The 26,910-nt window shown below is 35.5% G+C and overlaps 1 protein-coding gene across 7 annotated transcripts in view; it reads right to left on the bottom strand.

Moving 5' to 3' along the window:
• Window positions 1-26,910, bottom strand: part of ATP9B (ATPase phospholipid transporting 9B (putative)) — a 487,939-nt gene that overhangs the window by 316,828 nt on the left and 144,201 nt on the right. For 6 of the 7 annotated variants that reach the window (XM_074204072.1, XM_074204073.1, XM_074204074.1 and 3 more), the window contains one exon: window positions 226-277. The exons of the other annotated variant lie outside the window; for it this stretch is intronic. In XM_074204072.1, coding sequence (XP_074060173.1) covers window positions 226-277 — 52 coding nt within the window. The remainder of the gene's footprint in view (window positions 1-225; window positions 278-26,910) is intronic. 7 annotated transcript variants of the gene reach the window in all.

The following is a 26,910-nucleotide window of genomic DNA, read 5'->3' as shown; positions in this document are numbered from 1 at the left end:
TTTGTTGAATATTCTCAATATAACTGTCCTTTAGTTTTAGAAGCCACAAAACCCAGAAAAAATAGGAAAGGGAGAAGGAAAAGGAATAAGGTAATAAAGCTCACTCTCTTTTATAAATTGGCTCAGGAAAGAAGAGCTAGGTAAGCAGCTCCAGAATTTTTACTTTAAAAATAAAAAAAAATAATAATTTAAAATAATAAGTCAAATTAAATTCTCTTATAGTACCTGTTTTTTCTGAAGTCCTGAGAAATACCATATCAGATGGAATTCTTTGATTCTATAAAGAAAATGGAAAAAGTGAGTTACTTATATTGAAACAAAACTGACATAAATTTACATAAAAATTTAAATTCACATTTATGTAATTCAGAGAAAATTCCTAATACATTATTTAACTATATGACTTAGAACAGACTTTGAGATAAACTTATAAAAGAACATCTTGTAAAAGGGAGACCAGGTACTGTTGGGTAGAGAATACAAATTCAACTACATCTGTAACTATAGTATTTCAAATCTATAAAGTTCGTCAAGTTTTTAGATGGCCAAAAAAAAAAAGCATCATTTCCCTTAAGAAATCATAAGGGTTAAATAAATGCTGCATTACTATAAAGGAATTAAACAAATTTTGTGCCTGTTTCCTGTAATTAACATCATTATTTCAACTTTGCAAAGTTCAAATAACTAATAATCACATTATTTGTTGCAAAACTTCAACATACAATTGAAAAAATGTAATTAAAATATTATAATTTATGATTAAACAATTTGGAATTTCAAGAATAAATAATACCCTAGAGATATATGTTTACTTTTATATTAAGGCATAATTAAGAAATGTGCTGACCAGTTTCCAGACTGGTGAGTTTGACTCCAACATTTATCAAGACATTGTATTTAAAATCAGCAGAACAAGATTGCATCATGACACAAAAGCAAGTAAAATCACTTGACTTTAAAATGACAAAAATTTCCACTGCTACAACCATATGGAAAGGAAAATCAGAATAGAATAGCTAAAAATAAGAATACATAAAGAACAAAAAAACATTTCTTACTATTATATGAATCTATCAAAATACTTGCAACCTAAATAAATATATTCTGAAAATAGAGAAATGTTAAATATTTTAAAATATGCTGGCTTATCTCAATCTAGGCATAATATAGAACAGACAATTATCTGTGGCATATGAGTAAACAGGACAAAAACTCTCTGTAATTCTAGAAATAGACATTTCCCTTTAGATCAAAAGTTTCTTTTGATAAATGCTAGACAATATTAATGTTCAAAAGGTAATAAATTGACAATTAGAATTTCAATGTAAAATGAAAGTCTAAGATAAAAAATATAATTATGATTGTTATGATATACTCTAGTACTGTGTAATGTCTTAAATATCAGGGCAGTCTAACTGATAGTCTGATCACATTATAATATTAACAAGTTGATGTCCTCAGAAAACTCCTCTGAAATCTGCCTCCTTCAACAATCTTCCTGCCCATGTTGCACTAAATTGTCCATCAAAGAACCGCTGGTTTGGTGAAAAGAATATTTAATTTTTAGTTATGAAACCTGTGTTCAAGTCTAGACTATAATTCTTAAAACTTTAGTCATGTCCTACCTCTCTCAGTTTCAGTTTTCTCACCTATATATTGCATTTATACATTGTATTACACTATGCATCTATTAAACTGAATCTATCTTTGCATTATCTATCTGAAATGGCTAATATAAAAAACCAAAAAAATTGATGCATGTATTCTATAACTACAAAGCACTATATTGCAGTATAAACTATTATACCACTATTATTTCAGTACTTATCAATATGCTTTTATGATGCACATATGAGAACCAATTTGATATTAAAGGGGGGGGGAAAGTTAATGGTTAAAGAAGTCATCCCAAAATTCTATCTACTTGTGCTTTTATCTTCTATTTTTTCCTTGTTCATGGACACCAATAGCTCATAAACACTTCAAAAGAAAAATGACTACTTTAGTAAAGTTATTACTTTGGTAAAGAATACTGAAAAACAGTGCAACTGGCTAGCAAAACCTGTCAATTTTTTAATCATGGTAATTAGGGTGTTTCACGTATATTTGGTTTTTATTATTATTAGGAGGTAATAAATTTTTCAGCATTGAATTATTTAAAAAATGTGAATTTCTTATTTTGCAAAATATATAAAGCTAACCTATAATTTCTTAAATGCAATCCAGAGGTAATAAAATTAATGTTAATAGAAGAAAAGTAAAAACAAAAACAAAATATGGGGAACCTTAGGAAAAGATAAAAACTATCTCGTAGTAAATGAAAACATGAGAAAAAAATTAACACTGTTTTCAGCAATTTCTTCACATAAAGTACATGACTGCAAACTTAATGAATTGGAAAAGTAGTGACACCTAAACAACTAAACAGGTTAACATTTTAAGCAATTAACTAAAAGTAAGACTTCGGCCAAAATATCCCACAAGTTTTTCCAATACTCACTGAAAACTAACCTCTCTGAAACAAAGGGAAAATTATCAGGAAGTGACATAGAATAAAGGATTGCTCTCTAATAGTAAAGAAAAATTACAGATGAGAGTAAAAATTAAAAATAATAGTTTCATTATGGAGCTAAAAATTCATACATATTAATATATATGTATGTATAGATGATTGTATTATGTATATATATGTACATATACATATATATAAATGCATATACACACTTACACCTTAACTTATACATAATCAAAGAATGAGATGCTCCAGATAAATATATTATATTTTTCAAACATATTTAAGATTAAGTTAAAAAGTATTTAACTTTTTAAATGCAACTCTCTCTAAAATAATAAATATTTCCTTCTTTCTCACAATACACTAAAAAATAATTTAACCTTTATTGACAACTAATCATTAGGAAATTTCAGTTACTAAACTGTGCTTTAAAAGAATTTGCAGATGAATGAGGCATGAAACAAACTGAGTATAGACTGATCCCACAAGTTTTTCTGAAATTCAGCTTTATTTATTTATTTATTTATTAGTTTTTGCTAGGCAATGGGGTTAAGTGGCTTGCCCAAGGCCACACAGCTAGGTAATAATTAAGTGTCTGAGGCCAGATTTGAACTTAGGTAACTCCTGACTTCAGGGCCGGTGCTGTATCTACTGTGCCACCTAGCTGCCCCTGAAATTTAGCTTTTGGAAAAAAAAAGCTCCTAAGGGGAATGAATACTTTGGTGTCATTTACATCTCTCTTATGAATGTAGGATGAAAAAAAAAGGAAGCTACATGATTTCTCCGGCAGTTTAACATTATTGGCTGACTAAAAACCCTGACAAAGTCATTCCCTTGTCCCTAGTTTTAATACATCTAACTTACTATCCACCTCCAGTCCTATTCATCTCCTCCTCCAGCTCCAGGACAAGCTTCTTCACTGAGAGTTTCACTGTCATCTAGTTTAACACTATATTCAAAACATCATCCATTATTTTTATGTCATTAACACCTGAAAAAGCTCCTTCAACCAATTCAACAAGCATTTATAAAATGCTCACTCCATACAAAGCACTAAGTGAAAAACAAAAATGACCAAGTCACAGGTTTCTCAGGTGACACTACTGTTCTATTTTATTTCTACTGTTCATCCAACAGTTTTTTACTGAGGTCTTATCATGATTAAGGGACTAAGAAAAATCTACCGTTAAGAATAGGAAGGGTAACATCAATTGGGGAACTGTTGAAAAAGTTAGGGTATATGAATGTTACAGAGTACTATTGGTTTACAAGAAACCATAAGTGGTCGGACTCTAGAAAAGCAAGGAAAGAATTACATGAACTGATGCTAAACAAAGGGGGCTGAACCAAGAGAAGATTGTAGTGAGTTGATCACCTATGAAAGATGAAGTCCTCTCAGCAGTTCAGAGTTAGCACAGCCCTGGGAGACCTGTTACGGACAACGCCATTCACATCCAAATGAAAAACCAGAAACCAAAAACCACAGAATCTAAACGAACACCATAATCACTTTTTAAAAATTTCTCTTAGGTTTTTCCTTCCTCTTCCATAGTTTTCTTTCTTTTCTCTTTGACCTAATACCTCATACACAAAATGACTAACATGTAAACATGCCAAACCATAAATGTACATGTACAACATTCTAGACTGTTCACCACTGAGAGAAGGGAGCAAGAAGGGTGGTAGAAGAAAAATATGAAGCTTATAAATATGTAAATAGATGAATGTTGAAAAAGTTTCAAAGATTTAATTGGAAAAATAAAATAAAATATCAATTAAAAAAAAAAGATTGGGGCAGTGGATAGAGCATCAGCCCTGAAGTCAGGAGTACCTGAATTCAAATATGACCTCAGACACTTAATAATTACCTAGCTGTGTGGCCTTGGGCAAGCCACTTAACCCCATTACCTTGCAAAAACTGGAAAAAAAAAAGTAGAGGGTTAGAACAACAAAAACTGCAACAAAACTAACGGTGAAGCACAAAATGAAGTGATTGTGGGTCATGTTGGGGGCAGTGAAGAAGTCAAGAGTGAGTCATAATAGAAAGAAAAATATCAAGAAAATCATGTGATCTACATACCTTGAAAAATAAAGAAAGAGTTCAATAAGCTGAAGTTGGAAACAAGAAAAACATAAGGGAAAAGCATCGAACTGTCAATCACAAGTACTTATTAAGCACTTTTTTGGTGCTATGAAATGGACATAGTGCCACAGAAAAAAGCATTTTTCAGTGTATTTGCATCAGTTCATGGTCTGAGATTTAACACAAAGATAAAGGAGCCCACATAATAATAGGAGTAACAAAATATAAAATTAATCAGGCACATATAAGATATATGCATGGTGGGTAGAAGTTTCTGCATAGGGAAGGCACACATAATAGAGCAGGAATGAGAAGGAAAAACTATAGCTAAGTCTTGAAGGAAACCAGGATTCTTTTTTTTTAAAGATTTTATTTGGGGTGGCTAGATGGCACAGTGGATAGAGCACTGGCCTTGGAGTCAGGAGTACCTGAGTTCAAATCTGACCTCAGACACTTAATGATTACCTAGCTGTGTGGCCTTGGGCAAGCCACTTAACCCAACTGCCTTGCAAAAACTAAAAAAATAAATAAATAAATAAATACTTATTTTGAGTTTTACAATTTCCCCCCTAATCTTACTTCCCCTCCCATCCCCCCACAGAAGGCAATTTGTCTGTCAGTCTTTACATTGTTTCCTTGGTATATGTTCCAAATTGCATGTGATGAGAGAGAATTCATATCCTTAAGGAAGAAACATAAAGTATAAGCGATAGCAGAATCAGACAATAAGATAACAGGTTTTTTTTTTTCTAAATTTAAGGTTATAGTCCTTGGTCGTTGTTCAGACTCCACAGTTGGGAAACCAGGATTCTAAGAGAAAGGGAAGTGGAATGATGAAAAGAGCCTTTTCTTTTTTAAAATTGAAAGCAGGTAACAAAAGGTCTCTTCCGTCAATAAAAAGTAAAGATTAAGGGAATAAAAAATACCCAAAAGTACTGGAATCAGTGTCATATATCGGTCCCAAAGGCCTTCAAACTCTAAAAATAGGTTCAGAATGTAGATTAAGCTATTAAGAGAAGATTAGCAAAAGGGGAAATAGATTAAATGATCTTTAAGATGTCTTTACACTATAAAATTATCTGCTTTGTGTTAGGAATCTATACCTATTTGCTTGTGTTTCATTAAATATTACACTAAATTACTGCTCGATCATACTAATATCTAAGGTCATCAAGACAAAACTAAAACATAATTGTCCTAAAGGATCTTACATTCTAATATGGGAAACATATATAAAATATGAGTATATAACAAATACAAAATAGATTTGAGATACCCTTGGGGGGAAGCACTACAAGCTAGGGAGAGGTAGAAAAAAAAAGAGAGTTGTTGTAGAGATGAATCTAAAAGGAATATAACATTTCAAAGGGGAAGTAGAACACTAGTTTTGTGCTGAAGAAGCATTAAGAGAGGCAGGAAATGTAACACTGTGTGTGAAACTAGAGAATGTGGAGAAAAGTAATGTGGAATATGACTCAAAGGATGAGAAAAAATGTATATAATTATAGGTAATGAGAAAACCACAGAAATTTTTTGAGTAGGGAAAAGTAAAATAGTTACCTTTAAAACAAAATTAAAGATAGTCAAATGCTGTCATTTTAAAAGACATTTTTATAAAAAATGTACTTTCAATGTTAAAAGTGTGCTGTATATAATTCTCACATGGAAGGTGAAAATACCCTTATTCACCAGATGCTTTTTACAAAAAGTAGACTTATTATGTGGGAAGATACATAGGAAGAAACAAAGCTAAACCTGAATAGCTAGCTTTGAAAACTCAACTAACAAAAATGAAGACAGTAAGCACAATGAGGGAAGAGTACTTCATTTCTACATCTGTATCTCTAGCATTTAATTTGGTACCAAGTGGTGCAGATACTGGGTCTGAAGTCTGGAAGACCAGACTTCAAATCTAGTCTCAGATTATCAACTAGCTCTTTGACACTAGGCAGGTCATTTAACCCTGCTTACTTCATTTTTAAATTGAAATGGGAAAGGATATGGCAAATTACTCCAGTATTGTTGCTAAGAAAACCCCAAGTGGCGCATGTCTGAAACAAATGAACAAAAATAGGATTGCTGAAGAAGCATCAATTATATTTCTGTTAGCATCTAGCTTAGGGATCTGAACAAGGCAAGGAATTTCTAAGATTTGAATATAACTCTCCAAGGTCAAAATAGCAGAATCATTTTTTTAATTCTCTATTCCCTTTGCCCCCAGATTCAGTCACCAAACACCACATTATTTCCAGGTACCAATAAAAAAGACCAAGACCCTTGTCTCATATTATTAATTTTATCTCTTCTGATCTTTTATTATTATACTGTAAAAAATCCTGAAATTCTGAAGGAGACCTTTTGAATCAAAATACAAAAGTGAATCAATTCAAAAATGTACAAAGTGCAAATAAAAAATGAAAAACTATTTGGAGCATGCTGATCTTTTTCAAAGTGAACTAAGATAGGATGCTTTCACGAGAATGGAATGGAGAAGATGGAAAAGTAATTTCATTATTTTGTTTAAATTATGATTAATTTTCAAAATAACAAACTTAATAATGATCAAATATAAACCTAAAAACAATGCACAGGCAATAATTAAACTCTCTGCCATTTAGGATTATGTTCAATTTAATTATGCAAATATAGGGGAGTCAAATAGTTTAGATAATACACAAACACTACCCTAAAAGAGTTTACTCTCCAAAATATAATGCAAAATAATTTAGTAAGGCATGTGTTTAAGAAAAAGCCATATGCCAGTGTGGTGACACTCTCTATCACCACAGAGCATCACCTGGTAAAATGCAAAAGAGTTGACTTAGAAAAGAAAAGTAAAGTAGAAGAAGAGTAGGGTAAGAATTTTAATTTAGTTCTACCTTGTAGCAAGTCTAACATTCTCTCCACTACTTTTCACATACATAGACAGCTATTAAAAATGGAACTGCTGCCCCCTCCCCTTCCAAGCATCCCGATTACTGTTAAGGGCAATACCCTCTTCCCTATCACCCCCTCTAGAGATCATCTTAGAATTTTCATTATTTTTCACCCTCTATCTCCAATCTAAGACCTGTTGCTAAGACCTGTCAATTTCACTGTGACCAATTTGCTTAAATACTTTTCCCTGATAATGGTGGCAATCATCTCATGGTGACAGAATACTGTTTGAACTGTTACAATAGTCTATTGGTTAGTTGTCCTGCCACAAGTCTCTCCCTACTCCAGTCTGTCTTCCATACAGTCATCAAAACGATTTTTCTCTAAGGTGTACAACTAATCATTGTCATTCCACCATTTCCAGGGGCAAATATAAAATGCTCTATTTGGCATTCAAAGAATAGAACCTTACCTTTCTAGGCTTTCTTATGTCCTATATTCTCCTCATCACTTCCTACTGCCTTCCCTGCCCCAAACACATTTTTTGATTCAGTGATCTGGGTCTCTTTGATTCACCACAAAACACAATAGGTCTCAGCTACAAGCATTTGTCTATGACTGCCCCTCATGTCTGGAATTCTCTCCTTCTTCATCTCTGCCAACTGGTTTCCCTGAAATCCTAACTAAAATCCTAACTTCTCTAGGAAGCCTTTCTCAATTCCAAATAATTCTAGTCTTTCCACTTTTAATTATTTTCTATTTAGGGGGCAGGGCCAAGATGGGACAGGAGAGGTTTGTCTCTTAGGTGCTCTAGCTCAAAACTTATAAACTAAGGTCTCTTAACTAAATTTTCGAGAGACAGAACCCACAGAGGGATTTAGTGAGGCAATATGCCAAACCAAGAAAACCTGGAAAAGAGTGGAAAAGCTCGGCTTCACAGGATCGGAGAGGTGGCCCACCAGAGGGGTGGCCCACCAAAGCAAAGGAACTTCAGCCTCCCAGAAGTAGCTCCAGGGTGCTGGGAGCTGCGGCTCATGGCAGCAGGGGCAATTTCCTGAGCTACACACCAGGGAGAACCGGGCACAGATTGGGGAATAAGCAGGGGACCTCTGCCAAAGCGAGCACATGAAGCCCAGTCCTCAGGGCACACAGCCAGCAGCATGGCCACAGCAGCCCAGATCCAGGGACCAGAAGCAGGCAGAGTGGGTAAGCAGGAACCCCCAGGGCATGAACACCCTGAGGCTAGGGAGGGGAGTGAAGAGAGACTGCAGAACTCTGTCCTCTGCCCCTGGAACAGGACTCTGGGGCTCTGACCACATTCAGATCCTGATAGCAGTCTAGGCCCCCCCATAGAACAGCAGGGCCCCCCACCTCAGCCCCATGGCAGAGGGGGGCGCTTATGGTCATTCACAGACCAGAAGGGAGGACAGAGCCTCACACACTGAGACACTTGTGGGAGTGTCCCAAAAGCTCAGGAAGCACCCCAAACTAGGCCCAGGCTGGGAAAATGAGCAAGCAGAGAAACAAGAGGAAGACCATTAAGAAATATTTTGCATATGCGCCCAAGAAGGATCAAAATACTCAGTCTGAAGATGAGGAAACACACGCTCCTGCATCTAAAGACTCCAAGAAAAACAGAAATTGGGCTCAGGCTATGACAGAGCTCAAAAAAGACTTTGAAAATCAAATGAGGGAGTTAGAAGAAAAACTGGGAAAAGAAATGAGACAGATGCAGGAAAAACATGAAAATGAAGTCAGCAGCCTAGTCAAGGAAATCAAAAAAAATGCTAAAGAAAATAGCATGCTAAAAACCAGCTTAGGTCAAATGGATAAAACAGTTCAAAAAGTTATGGAGGAGAAGAATGCTCTAAAAAGCAAAATTGGTCAGATGGAAAAAGAGATTAGAAAACTCTCTGAGGAGAACAAATCCTTCAGACAAAGAATAGAATTCAGGGAGATTGATGAATATACCAGAAATCAGGAATCAATACTTCAAAAACAAAAAATGAAAAATTAGAAGAAAATGTGAAATATCTCATTGAAAAAACAACTGATATAGAACACAGACTTAGGAAAGATAATTTAAAAATTATGGGAATACCTGAAAGTCATGATCAGGAAAAAAGCCTTGAAATCATTTTCAAAGAATTACTACAGGAAAATTGCCCTGATATTCTAGAAGCAGAGGGCAAAATAGAAATGGAGAGAATCCACCGATCCCCCCAAGAAAAGAAATCCCAAAAAACCATGCCCTAGGAATATTATAGCCAAGTTCCAGAACTCCCAAGTCAAAGAGAAAATATTACAAGCAGCCAGAAGGACACAGTTCAAATATCATGGAGCTGCAGTCAGGATCACACAGGACTTAGCAGCAGCTACACTGGAAGCTCGTAGGGTTTGGAATATAATATACCAGAAAGAAAAAGAGCTTAGAATGCAGCCAAGAATGAACTACCCAGCAAGGCTGAATGTCCTCTTCCAGGAAAAAAGATGGACTTTCAATGAACCAGGGGAATTTCAAAGGTTCCTGTTGGAATGGCCAGAGCTGAACAGACAGTTTGATCTTCAGATACAGGACTCAGGTGAAACATGGAGATTGGAGGAGAGGGGGGGAATATGAGGGACTTGATGATGAACTACATGTATTCCTGCATAGAAAAATGCCACTAACAATACTCATATGAACCATCTCAGTTAATAGAGCAGGTAGAGGGAGCTTTTATAGTTGAAGCACAGGAGAAAGCTGAATTTGAAAATAAAACATGGTGTAAAAATGGAGTCAATAGAAAAAAGGGAAATGTAATGGGAGAAAGAAAAAGGGGAGGGGGAATAGGCCAAGATATTTCATATAGTAAGATTTTTTTTATTACAATGAGCTATTGCAATGATATGGAAGGGGGGAAGGCAAGGGGGAATGAAGGAATCTTTGCTCTCATCAGAGGTGTCTAGGAGACAAAACAGCATATATACTCAATGGGGTATAGGCATCTGGAGTAAGAAGGAGGTGGGGTAGGGGGAAGGGGTGGGGATGTGAATAAAGGAGGAGAGGATGGACCATGGGGGGGAGAGTGGTCAGATATAACACATTTTCTTTTTTACTTTTTGCAAGGGGCTGGGATTGCATGGCCTGTCGGGGACCATAGGATCAGGTGGATGCTGGGCCTAAGGGGTGGTATGGGGGCTCAGGGCTTCTTGGCCCCAGGACCAGGGATCTGTCTGCTGCGCCATTCAGCGACCCTACAGCAGAGTCACAGTGAAAGGAGAGAGAAAATATAGTGCATGGTAGTGGAGAAATAAGAAAGGAAGGAGTTGTGATCAGCAATGGCAACAGTGGAAAAATATGGAAGTAACTTTTGTGATGGACTTATCAAAAAGAATGTGATCCACCCCTGACAGAGTTGTTGGTGTTGGAACAAAGACTGAAGCACATTTTTTGTTATTATTATTTTGGTGGGGGGTGCAGGGCAGATGGGGCTGGGTGGCCTGCCTGGGGTCACATAGCCAGGTGATCTTTGGTTGTCTGAGGCCAGATTTGGGCCCGGGTGCTCCTGGCTCAAGGGCCAATGCTCTGTCCACCACTCAGCCACCCCTACTATTATTACTATTTTATTTTATTTTGGGTCTTTTTTTTCTCTTTTTTTGGTTTTTGCAGGGCAGTGGGGTTCAGGTGGCTTGCATTTCACACAGCTGGGTGACTGCTGGGTATAAGGGGGCCGGATGTGGGTTCAGGTGCTCATGGCTCCAGGGCTGGTGGTCCATCCATTGCACCACCTGGCCATACCTACAATTATTACTATTATTTTTTTATTTTAATTTTTTTTCTCTCTCCTTTACTTTATCGCTCAAGCAAGTCTATATTTATGGGGGGGCATTTCATTTACTCTTGAAGATTTTTTTATTAATGTAAAAAAACACTTTGCAATTATTATTGCCATCAGAAATTTTTACAACAGATTTAAAAAGTAAAGTGCATTCAATTCCTCAAAGAAATTGTAATATTATTCACCAAAATCATTTCATGTATTTTGGGGGGAGGCAAAGGGGTTAGAAGTGAAAGGAGAAGATCAGGTTTGTAACCATCAGTACAAAAAAAAGGAAAACTAAAGTTCATTTATTTTAACAACCACTGATTAAATGCACACTCTGTACAAAGCATGATGCTCTACACTATGAGAGATAGCATGTTGCTCTAGATGGAAATTGAGCTACAAAGCCAGGAAAACAAGAAACTAAGTCTTACAAAAAATGCATGAAGTTTGTGTGTCCCAGACAAGCAACTCTGAAAGACTATAAACTACAAAGAAGGTACTGATATAAATTGGTAAAGGATGATCTTTCTCAACTGGGAGTTCTACGTACCAATCAAATCACAGATCCCGGTCCTATCTTCTACACAAAGGACTCTCCTAGGTGTTTGAAGAGAAAGATAATTAAGAGAGTGACTGGTTCTTTTGCTACAATATAAATATATAAATAACTATTACTTATTAGGATAAGAGCACAAGAACAATGCAAGGCATAGTAATGTAAAGCCAAAGGAGTTCAGACCTTTTCTAGTTGGGTGGAGGGATCACTGAAGACTTCATGGAGAATATATAATTTCAGCTGAGTTTTAAAGGGTAGGAAAAATTACCAAAATCGATAGAGGATAAAAGAAGGAAAAAAGATGAAGGAAGCTAAATTCCAATTTCTCTTTTATAGATTATTAGCTATGAGAGTCAACTTTAAGAGTCCTAGAACTTTACTAAACCAGCCTTCATAAAACTTTGAATATTTATAACAAGTAAATTAATTACTAATAACATTTTATTATTTCAAAATTATTTATAGGGTACACCACTAAAGAATCTAGGTGGCAAATAAAAGCATAGGGTGTAAATTCAGGAAGATAGTTCAAATTCAACCTTAGATACTAGTATATGTCCCTGGATAAATCTCTTAACCTCTAACTATTTCCATTTCCTCAACTATAAAAGGATGCTAATAAAAACCCTTGCCTCTGGGAAGGTTGTGAAGGCCAAATAAAATAGTATTTTTAAAGGACTTAGAACAGTGCATGAAATATAGTAGATATTTCATATTTATAGTTCTAAAAAAGGAATGATGTATACCTGCAACATTACATATCATTAGATTATCAATGAAAATACCTATTTTCTAAACTATTGTGGATAACTGCCTAAATAAAGCACCATATGTATCATGGTGGGAGGCAGAAGTGTGGGAAAAATGATAACACAAAAGATATTCCTTGCATTCAAGGAGCTTAAAATCTATTTGGAAGATGAGACATATAAAAACCAGGAATATAGGAAATTAAATCGATAAGTGCCAAATTAATAAATGACAGAAAGATATGTAAGATAGTAAGAGAATAAAATCGCAAAAAGGTGAGACCAAAAGAAAGTCACCTTTCTGCCTATTCAAATTTTACCTATTCTTCAAGATAAAGCTCATGTCCTACCATGAAGAAGAAAAAGAAAGAACTAACAAAATTTTTTTTAAAAAAATGCTGGGGGGGGCGGAGACAAGATGGCAACAAAACTCATAAGCTAAGAACTCTAACTAAACTTTCGAGAGACAGAAGCCACAAAGGGACCAGTAAGGCAGTTCTCCTACTCAAGGTAACCTGGAAAAGAACAGAAAGGCTCTGCTCCCAGGATCGGAGAGGCGGCCTGCCAGAGGGGTGGCCCACCAGAGCGAAAGAACTTCAGTCTCCTGGAGGCAGCCCCAGGAGCCGCAGCTCACAGCAGCGGGGGCATCTCCAGAGCTACACCCCGGGGAGCACCAGGCACAAAGTGGGGGAACAGCTGGGGACCTCTGCCAGAGCAAGCACTTGGAGCCCAGCCCTCAGGGCACACAGGGAGCAGCTTGATCTTTCCCCAGCCCAGATCCAGGAAACAGAAGCTGGCAGAGCAGGTAAGCAGGAGCCCCCAGGGCATGAGCCCATGGAGCTGAGGGAGGGGAGTGAAGAGAGACTGCAGAGCTCTGTCCTCTGCCCCAAGAACAGGACTCTGGGGCTCTGACCACATTCAGATCCTGATCCCAGTCTAGGCCTCCCCATAGAACAGGGTCCCCCACCTCAGCCCTGTGGCAGAGAGGGGCGCTTATGGTCATTCACAGACTAGGCGGGAGGACAGAGCCTCACACACTGAGACCCTTGTGGGAGTGTCCCAAAAAGCTCAGGAAGCACCCTTTTAAAAAACAGGCTTAGGCTGGGAAAATGAGCAAGCTGAGAAAAAAGAGGAACACCATTGAGAAATATTTTGCAAATGATCCCAAGAAGGATCAAAATACTCAATCTGAAGATGAGGAAGCACAAGCTCCTGCATCTAAAGACTCCAAGAAAAACAGAAACTGGGCTCAGGCTATGACAGAGCTCAAAAAAAGACTTTAAGAATCAAATGAGGGAGTTAGAAGAAAAACTGGGAAAAGAAATGAGAGAGATGCAGGAAAAACATGAAAAAGAAGTCAGCAGCTTAGTCAAGGAAATCCAAAAAAAAGTGCTTAACAAAATAGCATGGTAAAAACCAGTTTAGGTCAAATGGATAAAACAGTTCAAAAAGTTATTGAGGAGGGGCAGCTAAGTGGAGTAGTGGATAAAGCACCGGCCTTGGAGTCAGGAGTACCTGGGTTCAAATCCAGTCTCAGACACTTAATAATTAGCTAGCTGAGTGGCCTTGGGCAAGCCACTTAACCCCATTTGCCTTGCAAGAACCTTAAAAAAAAAGTTACTGGGGAGAAGAATGCCTTAAAAAGCAAATTGGCCAGATGGAAAAAGAGATAAGAAAACTCTTTGAGGAGAACAAATCCTTCAGACAAAGAACAGAATTCAGGGAGATTGCTGAATTTACCAGAAATCAGAAATCAATACTTCAAAATGAAAAAAATGAAAAATTAGAAGAAAATGTGAAATATCTCATTGAAAAAACAACTGATATAGAACACAGACATAGGAAAGATAATTTTAAAATTATTGGAATACCTAAAAGTCATGATCAGGAAAAGAGCCTTGACATAATTTTCAAAGAATTACTACAAGAAAATTGCCCTGATATCCTAGAAGCAGAGGGCAAAATAGAAATGGAGAGAATCTACCGATCCCCCCCGAGAAAAGAGATCCCAAAAAACCATGCCCTAGGAATATTATAGCCAAGTTCCAGAACTCCCAAGTCAAAGAGAAAATATTACAGGCAGCCAGAAGGACACAGTTCAAATATCGTGGAGGTGCAGTCAGGATCACACAGGACTTAGCAGCAACTACAGAAGCTCTCAGGGCTTAGAATATAATATACCGGAAGGCAAAAGATCTTAGGATGCAGCCACAAATGAACTACCCAGCAAGGCTGAATGTCCTCTTCCAGAGAAAAAGATGGACTTTCAATGAACCAGGGGAATTTCAAATGTTCCTGTTGAAATGGCCAGAGCTGAACAGAAGGTTTGATCTTCAGATACAAGACTCTGGTGAAGCATAGAGAGTGGAGGAGAAGGAGAAAACATGAGGGACTTAATGATGAACTATATGTATTCCTGCATAGAAAAATGCCACTAATAATACTCACATGAACCTTTTTCTCTCTCCCTTTTACTTTATCGCTCAAGGAAGTCTATATTTATGGGGGGGAGGGGGTATTTTATTTACTCTAAAACAAGAATATTTTATTAATGCAAAAAAACATTATGAGAATGAGAATAAATATTAAAAAAATTCTATGTAATTGGAAAAAATAAAATATTAAATTAAATTTTTAAAAAATGCTCCAAACCAAATCAATATGTAACTTGTTACTCTGATTTCATTGTGAAGGACAAAATTAAGATTTCATATGGCAGCAGTCCTGAAAAAGCACTAACTGGAGACCTATGTTCAAATCATAAACCTGCAGCTTCTTGACTAAGCAAACCAATGCCATATATAATTCTTACTAAAAAGAGTTTGGATCAAAGAATTCTTTCCAAATGCTTCATTTAAGTAGAACAACAAAAAGCAGCCATTTCTTAATTTCCAACCTGGCTGAACTCCTCCAAACTCATCATTTTATCTTATCCTACACATATTACCCCATCCTAGGCAGCTCTCCCTCTCTCTCTCTCTCTCTCTCTCTCTCTCTCTCTCTCTCTCTCTCTCTCTCTCTCCTTGGAGAGGATGGAGGAAGGTGCACAATCATATCTTCATTCCCTACCAAGCTGGATTCCTCTGGATTTTCTCATTGATTCATGGCTAGACCTCTGGTCAAACCATTTCGTCTTCTTTTTATACATACTCTTCCCCCTAGCTGGAGGGCAGGGATTGTCTTTTATCTTTCTTTATATTTCCATGCTTAGCATGGTGCCTGACACTTAATAAATGTTTAGGAATTAATAAAAGTTATATAAGGTTATTGTTTATACTTCCTCTCATTTCTCAAACCACCGCAATCCAATTTCCAACTGAAACTGCTTCCTACAAAATTTATTAATAATCTCTGAATGGCTAATTATGGTCCTCCTCTTTGACTTCTCTACAGCAGTCACTGCTGACCACCCTTCCTCTTCTCCTAAATACTCTCTCCTCTCTGAGCTTTCCTCACATGGTTCTCCATTGATGGTCAGCCTTCTCCACTGGATCATCTTCCATGATCTGCCTTCAATGTACAAGGTTACAGCAGGTCTCTGGACTGAGTTTACTTCTCTCTATATATTCTCCCATTTAGTGTTATCAGTTTCCATGGATTCAGATGACTGCCAAATTTTCCTCTTTCTAACATTCCTACTTCCTTTAAAGATCCAGGAGTATGCTGCTGTCAGTTTAAACTCGCTTCCTATAGCTGACAATTAAATTCTGAGTATGAGTACTTACATCTCAGAAATCAGCAAAAAGTACATATAAAGGGATTTGAGTTATCATTTTGTTAACTTTTTAGACTTAAAAGTGATGGAGAAAATGTTGATAATGCAGATGAATCCTAAAAGTGAATCATGACTAAAGCATACCATTTTTTTGTTCACCTTATTTTTCTTGAAGTTTCTTTTTTGTGGGGAGAGGTTACATTTATTTTCACTTTTACAACATGACTTATGGTAATGTTTTTCATGACCCCATATTTTTAACCTATATCCAAGTAACTAGTTTTCTCAATGAGGGTGAATGGGGTGGGAGGAAAGAAGAGAATTTGGAACTCAAGGTTTTGGAATAAATGTTGAAACAATTATGCATGTAGAAGGGAGAAAAAATAACATAAAGAACAAAAGTGAACCATGAGTTAATTTTTTTCAAACAGCCTCTTGCTTTAAACAGCTACTAGCACACCTCTGGGTGTCACCTCCTTTGAGTCACCCAAGCTTTAATATAATTTAATTTTACTGAGTCAAGCTTAATAATGCTTTCTCCCTCACTCTGCCTATCTAATCACTTGCCAAGTTTTGCCCCTGCTATCATCAAAACATCCCAAACCCTCCAGTTCCAAGCTACTCTACTTCAAGTACTACTTCTCATTTACAGCAGATGATTTCAAAGTTTTTTTGGTCTCATACTCTATTTTATTCAAAAATCACTAGGGAACCACTGGGGTTATAATAGGTGGGGGATGTAGTGATATAATCTACTTATGCCTTTGGGGGGAAAAAATCACTGTGGCAGCTTTTTCAGCAATGAGTTGAAGTAGAGAGAAACTTGAGGCAGGTAAGTCAATTAGGAAGACATAGCAACAGTCCAGACAACAGGGGACAAGGTCCTAGTCCTAGAATAGTTGTTATCAGTGGAGTTACAAGGAAAAATATAAAAGATGTGATAAAGCTGAAAACCAAATGATTTGTCAACTCTTTGGAAAAGTGAACATGATGAGTCTAAGATGATAAACAACTTGTGAAGCTGAGTGAGAGAAAAGATGGTCGTTCCCTGGACAAGAATGGTTAAGTTCAGAAGATGAGAAGGTTGAAGGGGTGTAAAAATATAATTTGATCTGCTAATCAAATTGCATTCCATTCATCCATGGCCACTCATCGTGTAAGGTTCATTCTATCCCATCCAAAATAAAAAGCAGAGGGGAATATTCATCATTCATCATTCATAATCATTTATGATATTGAAGGCAAAGGGTAGACATTTTACCCTAGGAGAATAGGAGAGTTTTCCCAATGGCAGCTGCTATATGTAGGTACCCAGTGCAGAAAGAGGAAAATTAGGGGTTTGAACAACTGCCAAAGAAGCAAGAGCTGGGCTAATAATGGTTAAAAGGAAGATGTGGTTATACTGGAAACAAGGACCATGATTAAGTATCCCTGGGGAAAACAGTATGTTACCCATCTTCCTGCCATCCAAGTAACTGATTATACACCACTTGGGGGTCATTTCACAACCTCTAACTTAGGTAATCACTGATCTAGATTATTGTAGTAGAAAACTAAATGGTCCCCTTTCTTAGGAGTATCTATTGTTTCCAATCCACCTTCCACACACACAGTTGCAAAAGTGATAGATACTCCATTCTGAAAGTACTATTCAAACCATGTTATTGTCCTGCTCAAATAGCTTCAGTAGCTTTTTATTGTCTGTTGGATCAAAACCTACTTAAATTTATAAAACCTACTTAAAATGAAACTTATGTTTTAATAATTCATAATTGATAATTATTAATAATTCACTATTATGAAGACATTAATTAGTCTACCTCTCATATATACTAGGCATTATTTACTTTCACACACTCTACAAACCAGAAAAACTTGGCAATTTGCTATTCCCTCTAACAATAATTTGCCTCCTGCCTCTCTGACTTTACCCAAACTCTCCACCTTCCCTGACAGCCCCTCTTTACTCACTTAACGTTTATTTTAAGCTTCCTTCAAAGTTTAGCAAAAGTAACACTTTAGAAAGGACACTGAAAATCCAAAGAGAAAACTGAAATTCCCTATTCCTTCTCAAGTCACTGGAAAAAGTTAATTCCCTCAGCTCAAACTCCAATATGGAGATAATCTAAAATCATTAGAGGGTGAAAGTCCATTTTGACTACCTGGAGTCTCAACCCAATCAACTGTCTGATATTTTGATATACACCATTCCTATAAGTCTACAGACAAAAACTCCTTCGATGGTCACCATCGCCATATACATGGTAGTCCTTCCTATTAAAACACAAGCTCCTTCAAGAAAAGGACTCTTTTTTTTTTTTTTCATTTTTGTACCCAGTAGTTAGCATAGTACATGACATATATTAAGTTTTTAATGAATTTTTTTACACTATGTACAAAGATAATACAAGCTAATTTCAAGAAAGATATAGCAATAACAACTTGTAGGGACAAAATTGAGATAAAGAAAGGTTTTAAAGAAAAGGTGATATATATATAAAACAAACTTTTAATAAATATTTTAAAACTTTCATTCATAACCACAGGCATTTAAATATATAAATAATAGTATATATTTTATAAGAGAAATGAGCATGAAATTGAAACAAAAAAGGAACTAGATTATAAATGTGAACTGATTACCAACTGTAATTTGAGTCAGCTATATTTACATTAGTAAGATCACTGACTCATTAAAATATAAATCAGAATCAACACCTTACTAAAAGAAAAAAATAAAAAAGATACTACCTACAATTAAAATACCTTTAAATTAATTTTTAAAAGTTGTTGACTACAAAAAATGGGAAATGGACAAGACTAAAAACTAAAAACAATGAATCATCATCATTTGTAAGAGAACTTTAACCAATTTTAAAGTCACCACAGCAAAGAGGTCTAAAGGGTCCAAAGAAGACAACTAAGATAGCAAAGAACTGATGTTTAAATCAAATTGAGAGAAATGGAAGCCATTAATAACAAGAAAACCTCACTTGCAAAACATTAATAAAAGTCTAATCTCAAACATTGAGTGAAAAGGAATCATAAGAAAACTTGATGTCAGGCAAGACAAATCACCATAGAAGACTCTAAAATTAATACTAGATTGGGTATAACAACCAAAGTGATGAAATGAAATAGAATAGCCAGTTTCCAAAGGATATTACTTTTAAGCAATGAAAATGGTGGAAGCAAAACATTATAGATTTGTAATACCTTAGGACCTATTATACCAAAAGAGGAAGCAGAAATTATTTTAGGATGATGAAGACACAAAACAGAAATTGAGAAATAGAATGTAATGTGAAGACAGTCATAGTACCCAAAAGAGGAGGGAAATGATAGTATTGCTGTACTCTTTGCTAAACCAATTACATTTGGAATGTTATGTTCAGTTGAGTACTAGCACAATTTAGGAAGAACATTGGCTGAAGGACACCAGGAAGACAATAATGAGAATGATAAATGCCAAGGGAATATGCCATCTAAGGATAGTTTGAGGGAACTTGGCTTGTTTTAAAAAATGAAACATCTGTGACTTTCAACAAGTTTCATTTTCAGTTCATCATATTTTAATAATATTTCTTCTCTCTGTCCAATCCTCTCCATTTCCAATGCCATTAATGTCATTTTGGTACTTGCTGTCTCCTACTCTGTAGTGTTGCAATATATTCTAACTGGTCTTTTTGTCTCCAATTTCCTTGCAAAACCAGAACCCCAATCCAACCTACACAATACAGAATTTGGTATTATAAATATCAGACCATGTCCCTCTCCTTAAGTTGTTTTACACTTTTATTAATAAGCTCTTTATTTCTTAGTATATGAAGTCTGAATTCCATTGTTTTGGACTAAAAATTCTCCATAATCTAATATAACCTACTTTTCCAACAGCTGGTGAGTCTACCAGAAAGCTTGTTCTGAAGTCAAGAAAACATAAATTCAGATATGGACTCAGGACACACTGTCAACAAGTCATTTAATCTTTATTTGCCTCAGTTTCCTCAACTATAAATGGGAATAATATCACCTACCTCAAAAAAGTTATTCTGAGGGTTAAGTAAGATAATATTTATAACAACCACATGTACAGTGCCTGGCACATACTAGGGCACTATACATTGCAAAAGTTTATATATGACCTCTCCTTCCATTATTAACAGCAACTTGAACTTACATAAAATGTTCAGGTTATAAAACATTTTTCTCACAAGAACTTTATAAAGTTTATGAAAGTAAAAATGTGTGCTATTTTATAGATTATTTTATACATGGGGAGTAAAAGTAAGCTGTTCAATATTACACTGTAATTGAAATAATATTTGAACCAAAGTCTTTTGAATCCAATACCATTTTTCTTAGATGCTTTATGCCCTAATTAGGTGTCCTAGAATGTGCATTGTTTCTCAAGAGGGATCATATTTTCCTGACTTAACTCACCCTTCAATACAATTCCCCACTGTGAAATCTTGAGGCAGTTTATGAAAATCACTTCTTCAAAGAACCTTCTCTCATCTCTCCCTCTAATCTGAAGTGCTCTCTACCTCTTCTCAGATGATTCCTAGTCATTCATACCCCTTAAGTACTGTCATACTCTTCTTTCAATTCCACAAAATGAATATTTATAAATGTACCTTATCTTCTGTCTCATACACATTCAAAATCATTCACTAAAATGCTTGAATGTAAAAAGCATAAAAAACTCATCTTAATAATCTTTCCACATGAAAGCAAAGAGAATTCTTGATATATATATTTGTTAAAACACTAAGACTCAGATACCAGCTTAGTTTATCATAATTTGCAGCAGCTAGGTTCTAGGACAGAGTGACAGTCCTGAAGTCAAGAAGACTCATCTTTCTAAGTTCAAATCTGACATCAGACACTTATTATCTGTGTGACCCACTTGACCCCGTTTGACTCAATTTCTTTACCTGTAAAATGAGCAAGGAAAAAGCAAACTACTTCAATATTTTTGCCAATTAAACTGAAAACAGGGTCATGAAAGTCAGACATGACTGCAATGATCAAACAACTGAACAACAAATAGTCAGTCATCAATACAGTAAAGTCGTATTGTATTTAACATCAATGATCTAGGAAGTCCTGATTTTTTTCCATAAATCTTGAGACATGTAAAATTGTATGATACTTAGAATAAGAGATTTCCAATGGTACCACTCTCATTTTGAACTCATTTCCTCTCATCCAAAGATTAATTTAGGGGCAGCCAGATGGCCCAGTGGATAGAGCACCAGTCCTGGAGTCAGAAGGACTTGAGTTCAAATCCAGCCTCAGACATAATTACCTGGCTATGTGGCCATGGGCAAGTCACTTAACCCCAGTGCCTTGCAAAACAAACAAACAAAAAAAACCCCAGAGATTAATTTAATTATTGTAAAATTTTTGTGAAAAAACTATATTAGTAGGGAAATGCTATTCTACAGAAAATACAAGTGACTGAAATACAAAACATATAAAAAAATTCCATTATAGTTGTTCATTCACTATTTCAGAAGTATTTGATTCAGGAATACAAACTGTCTTGAATTATTTTCTCTCAAAAAAAAGTCTCTATTAATATCAAGAGTTGTAAAACAGAATATTCACCAAATGCATTCACTGTTGTCATAGAAGAGATCAAGAATTGACTCCAAGGGAAAAAGATGTTCCCTACAGATGCTAAAACAAATTCAGATGTTCTTATTTGAAAATAATATTTTTGAAATATTTTCACTGCATAGTACTAGGAAAGGAGTAACTGAATAATAAAGCTAGAATTTGAATAGAATTCAGTATTATTTGAAAAAACTAAATGCGTAAAAAAATGCAAGTGGTCCAAATTGTGATGTGTAGTTATATGGTACATGTATATATGTAGTATAACAAAGAAATACTGACTACACACTTAAAGTTAGGTGAGGAAACACAAAGACACAGGTAGAGCTGAGGTAGGGGATGGTCCTCTTAATATTTTTATGAATCAGTTTTAACTCTAACACTATATTTTCTTCATGATGTCCACCTAGATATCAATATACCCTTTTCTTCTTCATTAAAATACAGTCAGGAATATCATGTTTATTGATCTCAAAGGAAATAGAACTGGGGGGATGGGGGAGGGGCTAAGATAAAGGAATAAGAAATTAGTCAGAACTAAGTAAGAAAGATGACCACTTTGCTTTGAGTGAAAATTATTAAAATGAAGTTTCTTGAGTCAAGAGGTAAGACACACCAGGCTATTTTCTTTTGGACAATCAATCAACATAATTATATATGGAGATTACAGCTGTATTTCATTGGTATAAGGCACTCCTAGAGGAGAAAACTCTCTCTACTAATAATGTATGTGAGCACAAAACTTAGTTTTGACATATTCAGAATTACATGACAAGTATATATCTGAAAGGCAGTTTGAGCCCAAGTTTATTTCACCATGAGGCTGGCTTGTCTTATTTTTCTTGTTTTTCAGTTGTCTCCAACTCCTCGTGAATTTATGAGCCATAATTGTCAAAGGGCTTTTCTTAGAAAAAATACTGGAGTAGTTTGCCTTCTCCAAGCTCTCTTATACACTATATAATACTGCCCGTCACAGACATCTTTGGTCAATACTACATAATGGACAGTGATTTGAGCTCAGAGGTGAAATGAAAGAGGAAAGGAGTGTAGACTACCTTCTGGAAATTGCCAAGGTTCTTCTAAATTACCCTAAATTGTTCCCTCAAACAAAAGTCCTTCTTTTAATTATCAATTATTGCCGAGATATATCATATGACTGTGAGTTATGGAAACTATTTTCTAAAGAATTTAATTTGAGGATCAAATGGTGAATGGGGGTGTACTGGAAAAACATTTTTGTGAAAAAAAAAAAGGATTAATGTAGGAAAAACAAACCAAATTTACAAAACAAAAAGGAAAATAGGCTATACACAGGACCACAGCAAGGGACAACTGATGTACAGACTAAATTACTCCACTAATAATACTCCACTCCATGTCAAGAGAAAATGAAGTCTCCCATCATCCCTTTCTTTGCAATCACAGAGTCACTATCTTACTTTGTTCTTTATCACTTCTTCCCTGAGCTATTTTAATAATATCCTCCCAACTGGCCTCTATGCTTCTTGTTTCTCCTCACTCCAAACCATTCTCCATTCATCTAACAGAGATTTTTTTTTAAACTACAGGCCTTAACCATGTTACCCCTGCAAATAGACTGACTGCCAATGAATTTTAAGCAATTATTCAGAAAGAATTTACATAGTAACTACCTACTGTGCCAGAAGCTGTAAAGAAGACACAAATGTAAAAATGAAATGATCCCTGTTCTAAAAGGGATTTCATTCTAATAACTGAGAAGACAATATGGGTGTACATACACACAGACACACAGACACACAACACACACAAGGTACATGCTACATGCTAAGTAGGTATAAAATAATCTTCTAAGAAGGAAGGAAAGATTCGGGCAGCTTCACAAACAAAGTGATATATGAGCAAAGTTTTGAAAAAACTAGGAATTCCAAGAGATGAAAGTGAGGTGGGTCAGTCAGAAGAAAGGAACAGAAGAAGCAGGATATGGGGGCTTAACTACTAAGAGTGACAAGAAGAACAGTAAATCTAGACTGCATGGTACTAGGGGAAGAGTAACTGAATAATAAAGTTAGAAGAATGAAACCTTTAAATACCAAACAGTGGAGTTCATATTTAATCCTAAAAGTAATAGGAAACCACTGAAAAGTTCTATATATGCCAATAACATGGTTAGATATGTACTTTAGAAAATCATATGGGCAAGGTAGAAGATGAATCAGAGAAGGAAAAGGTGAAGCAAAGGCTACTGAGAGATTTCAGGGAGAGAAGCCAAATACAGTCTTAATTCCTCCTAGCTTCTTAACAGAATTTGGATATTGTTCAGGAATAACCCAGATCTTAATGCCCACACCCACCAACCCCTCCAGACCTAGGGAAGAGGTCACTATTCAAGGTCACACACAATCCAGAAAAAGAGTCTAGCATTCCCTACTTGCCAGCCCACTTGGAGGTGCAAAGCCTCTAAGGATCTCAACACCAAAGGTCTGTGAGCCAGCCTCTTCCCCAACACATAATTCTAGGAAAATAAAAAAGGCCAACAGAAAGCAAGGTCCATTGAACCTTTAACACAAGGACCCTATCCAGAACTAGAGCTTCAAATTAGAATATGAATTGGTCTCCAGACCAGAAAGACTTCTTAGAAGAGATTAAAAAGGAGTTTAAAAATCAACTAGAAAAATTGGAAAAACAAACGCGAGAAAATTAACACTTTGTCTATGCAAAAGCTTTTTAATTAAATGTAATAAAAAATGTCTAGCTTATTTTTAATGTTCTCGATCGCTTCCTTAGTTATAAACTGCTTCCCTTTCCATAGATCTGACAGGTAAACTATTCTTGATCTCCTTTACTTAAAATTTTGCTTAAAATAGTTTGCTTATAATATTGTTTTTATGGCTAAATCCTGAATCCATTTTGATCTTATCTTGGTATATAGGGTGTGAGGTGTTGGTCTAATCCAACTTCCAATCTTCCCAATAGTTTTTATCAAAGACAGAGTTTTTATCCCAAAAGCTGGACTCTTTGGGTTTATCAAACAACAGATTACTATAATAAATTCCTACTACTGCACCTAGTCTATTCCACTGATCAACCACTCTGTTTCTTAGCCAATACCAGACAGTTCTGATAACTGATGCTTTATAATTTTAGATATGGTAAGGCTAAGCCACCTTCTTTTCCACTTTTTTTTCATTAAATCCCTGAAGACTCTTGCCTTTTTATTTCTCCATGTAAATTAGTTAAAACTTTTTCTAACTCATTAAACTAATTTATTGGAATTTTGATTGGTAGGGCACTTAACAAGTAGTTAAATTTTGGTAGAACTGTCATTTTTATATTAGTTCAGCCTATCCATGACCACTTGATATTTGTCCAGTTATTTAAATCTCATTTTATTTGTTTGAGAAGTGTTTTGTAATTGTTTACGAAAAGTTTTGGAGTCTGCCTCTGTAGGTAGACTCCCAGGCATTTTATACTGTCTGAAGTTACTTTAAATGGGATTTCTCTTTCTACCTCTTGGTGCTGCATCTTGCTAGTCATATATAGAAATGCTGAGGATTTATGAGGGTTTATTTTCTATCCTGCAATCTTGCTAATGTTCCTAATTATTTCTAGTATATTTTAGATGATTTTTTTTTTGAATTCTCTACGTATACCATCTTGTCATTTACAAAGAGTGAGAGTTTTGTCTCTTCCTTCCCAACTCTAATTCCTTCAATTTCTTTTTCTTCTCTTATTGTTGAAGCTAACATTTTTAATATGATGTTGAATAGTAGCAGTGATAATGGGCATCCTTGTTTCACCCCTGATCTTACTGGGAATGCCTCTAGCCTACCCCCATTGCATATAATGCTTATTGATGGTTTCAGATAGATACTGCTTATTATTCTAAGGAACAATTCATTTTTTCCTACAATCTAGTGTTTTTAGTAGGAATGGGTGCTGTATTTTGTCAAAAGTTTTTTCAGCATCTAATTGATATAATCATATGATTTCTGATAGATTTGGTTTTTATTAATTTTTATTCCTTAAAGACTCTATTTATTTTGAGTTTTACAATTTTCCCCTAATCTTGTTTCCCTCCCCCACCCCCCACAGAAGGCAATTTCCCAGTCTTTACATTGTTCCCATGGTATACTTCGATCCAAACTGAATGTGATGAGAGAGAAATCACATCCTTAAGGAAGAAACATAAAGTATAAGAGATAGCAAGATCAGACTATTGTCTGATATCAGCTTTTTTTTCCCTAAATTATGGGTAAGACCTTAGTCTTTGTTCAAATCCCACAATTCTTTCTCTTGATACAGATGGCATTCTCCATCACAGACAGTACCAAATTGTCCCTGATTGTTGCACTGATGGAATGAGCAAGTCCATCAAGATTGATCATCACCCCCAGGTTGCTGTTAGGGTGTACAGTGTTTTTCTGGTTCTGCTCATCTTGCTCAGCATCTGATAGAATTGTTTTTGATATAATTAATTATACTGACAGTTTTCCAAATATTGAACCAACCATGAATTCTTGGGATAAATGCTATTTGGTCATTGTGTATTATCCTAGTGATAACTTGTAGTTGTTTTGCTAAGATTTTATTTAGGATTTTTGCATCTATATTCATCAGGGAGATAGGTCTATAAGTTTCTTCCTCTTTTTTAACTCTTCCCGGTTTAGGTATCAGCACTATATTGGTGTCACAGAAAGAGTCAGACAGACTTCTGTCTTCATCTATTTTTCCAAAGAGTTTATATAGAATTGGAACCAATTTTTCCTTAAATATTTGATAGAATTTACTTGTGAATCCATCTGGCCCTGGAGATTTTTTCTTAAGTTCGATAATGGCTTGTTGAATTTTTTTTTACTGAGATAGGGTAATTTAGGTTTTTAATTTCCTCTTCATTTAACCTAGGCAACTTATATTTTTGTAAATATTCGTCCATTTCACTTAGATTGTCAAATTTATTGGCAGAGTTGGGCAAAATAATTCCAAATTATTACTTTAATTTCCTCAC

This window comes from Macrotis lagotis, chromosome X (genome assembly GCF_037893015.1).
Source record: "Macrotis lagotis isolate mMagLag1 chromosome X, bilby.v1.9.chrom.fasta, whole genome shotgun sequence".
In the NCBI taxonomy this organism is placed as follows: Eukaryota; Metazoa; Chordata; class Mammalia; order Peramelemorphia; family Peramelidae; genus Macrotis; species Macrotis lagotis.
The sequence above is the reverse complement of the archived record's forward strand: the minus strand, read 5'-3'. Positions and strand labels throughout refer to the sequence as shown.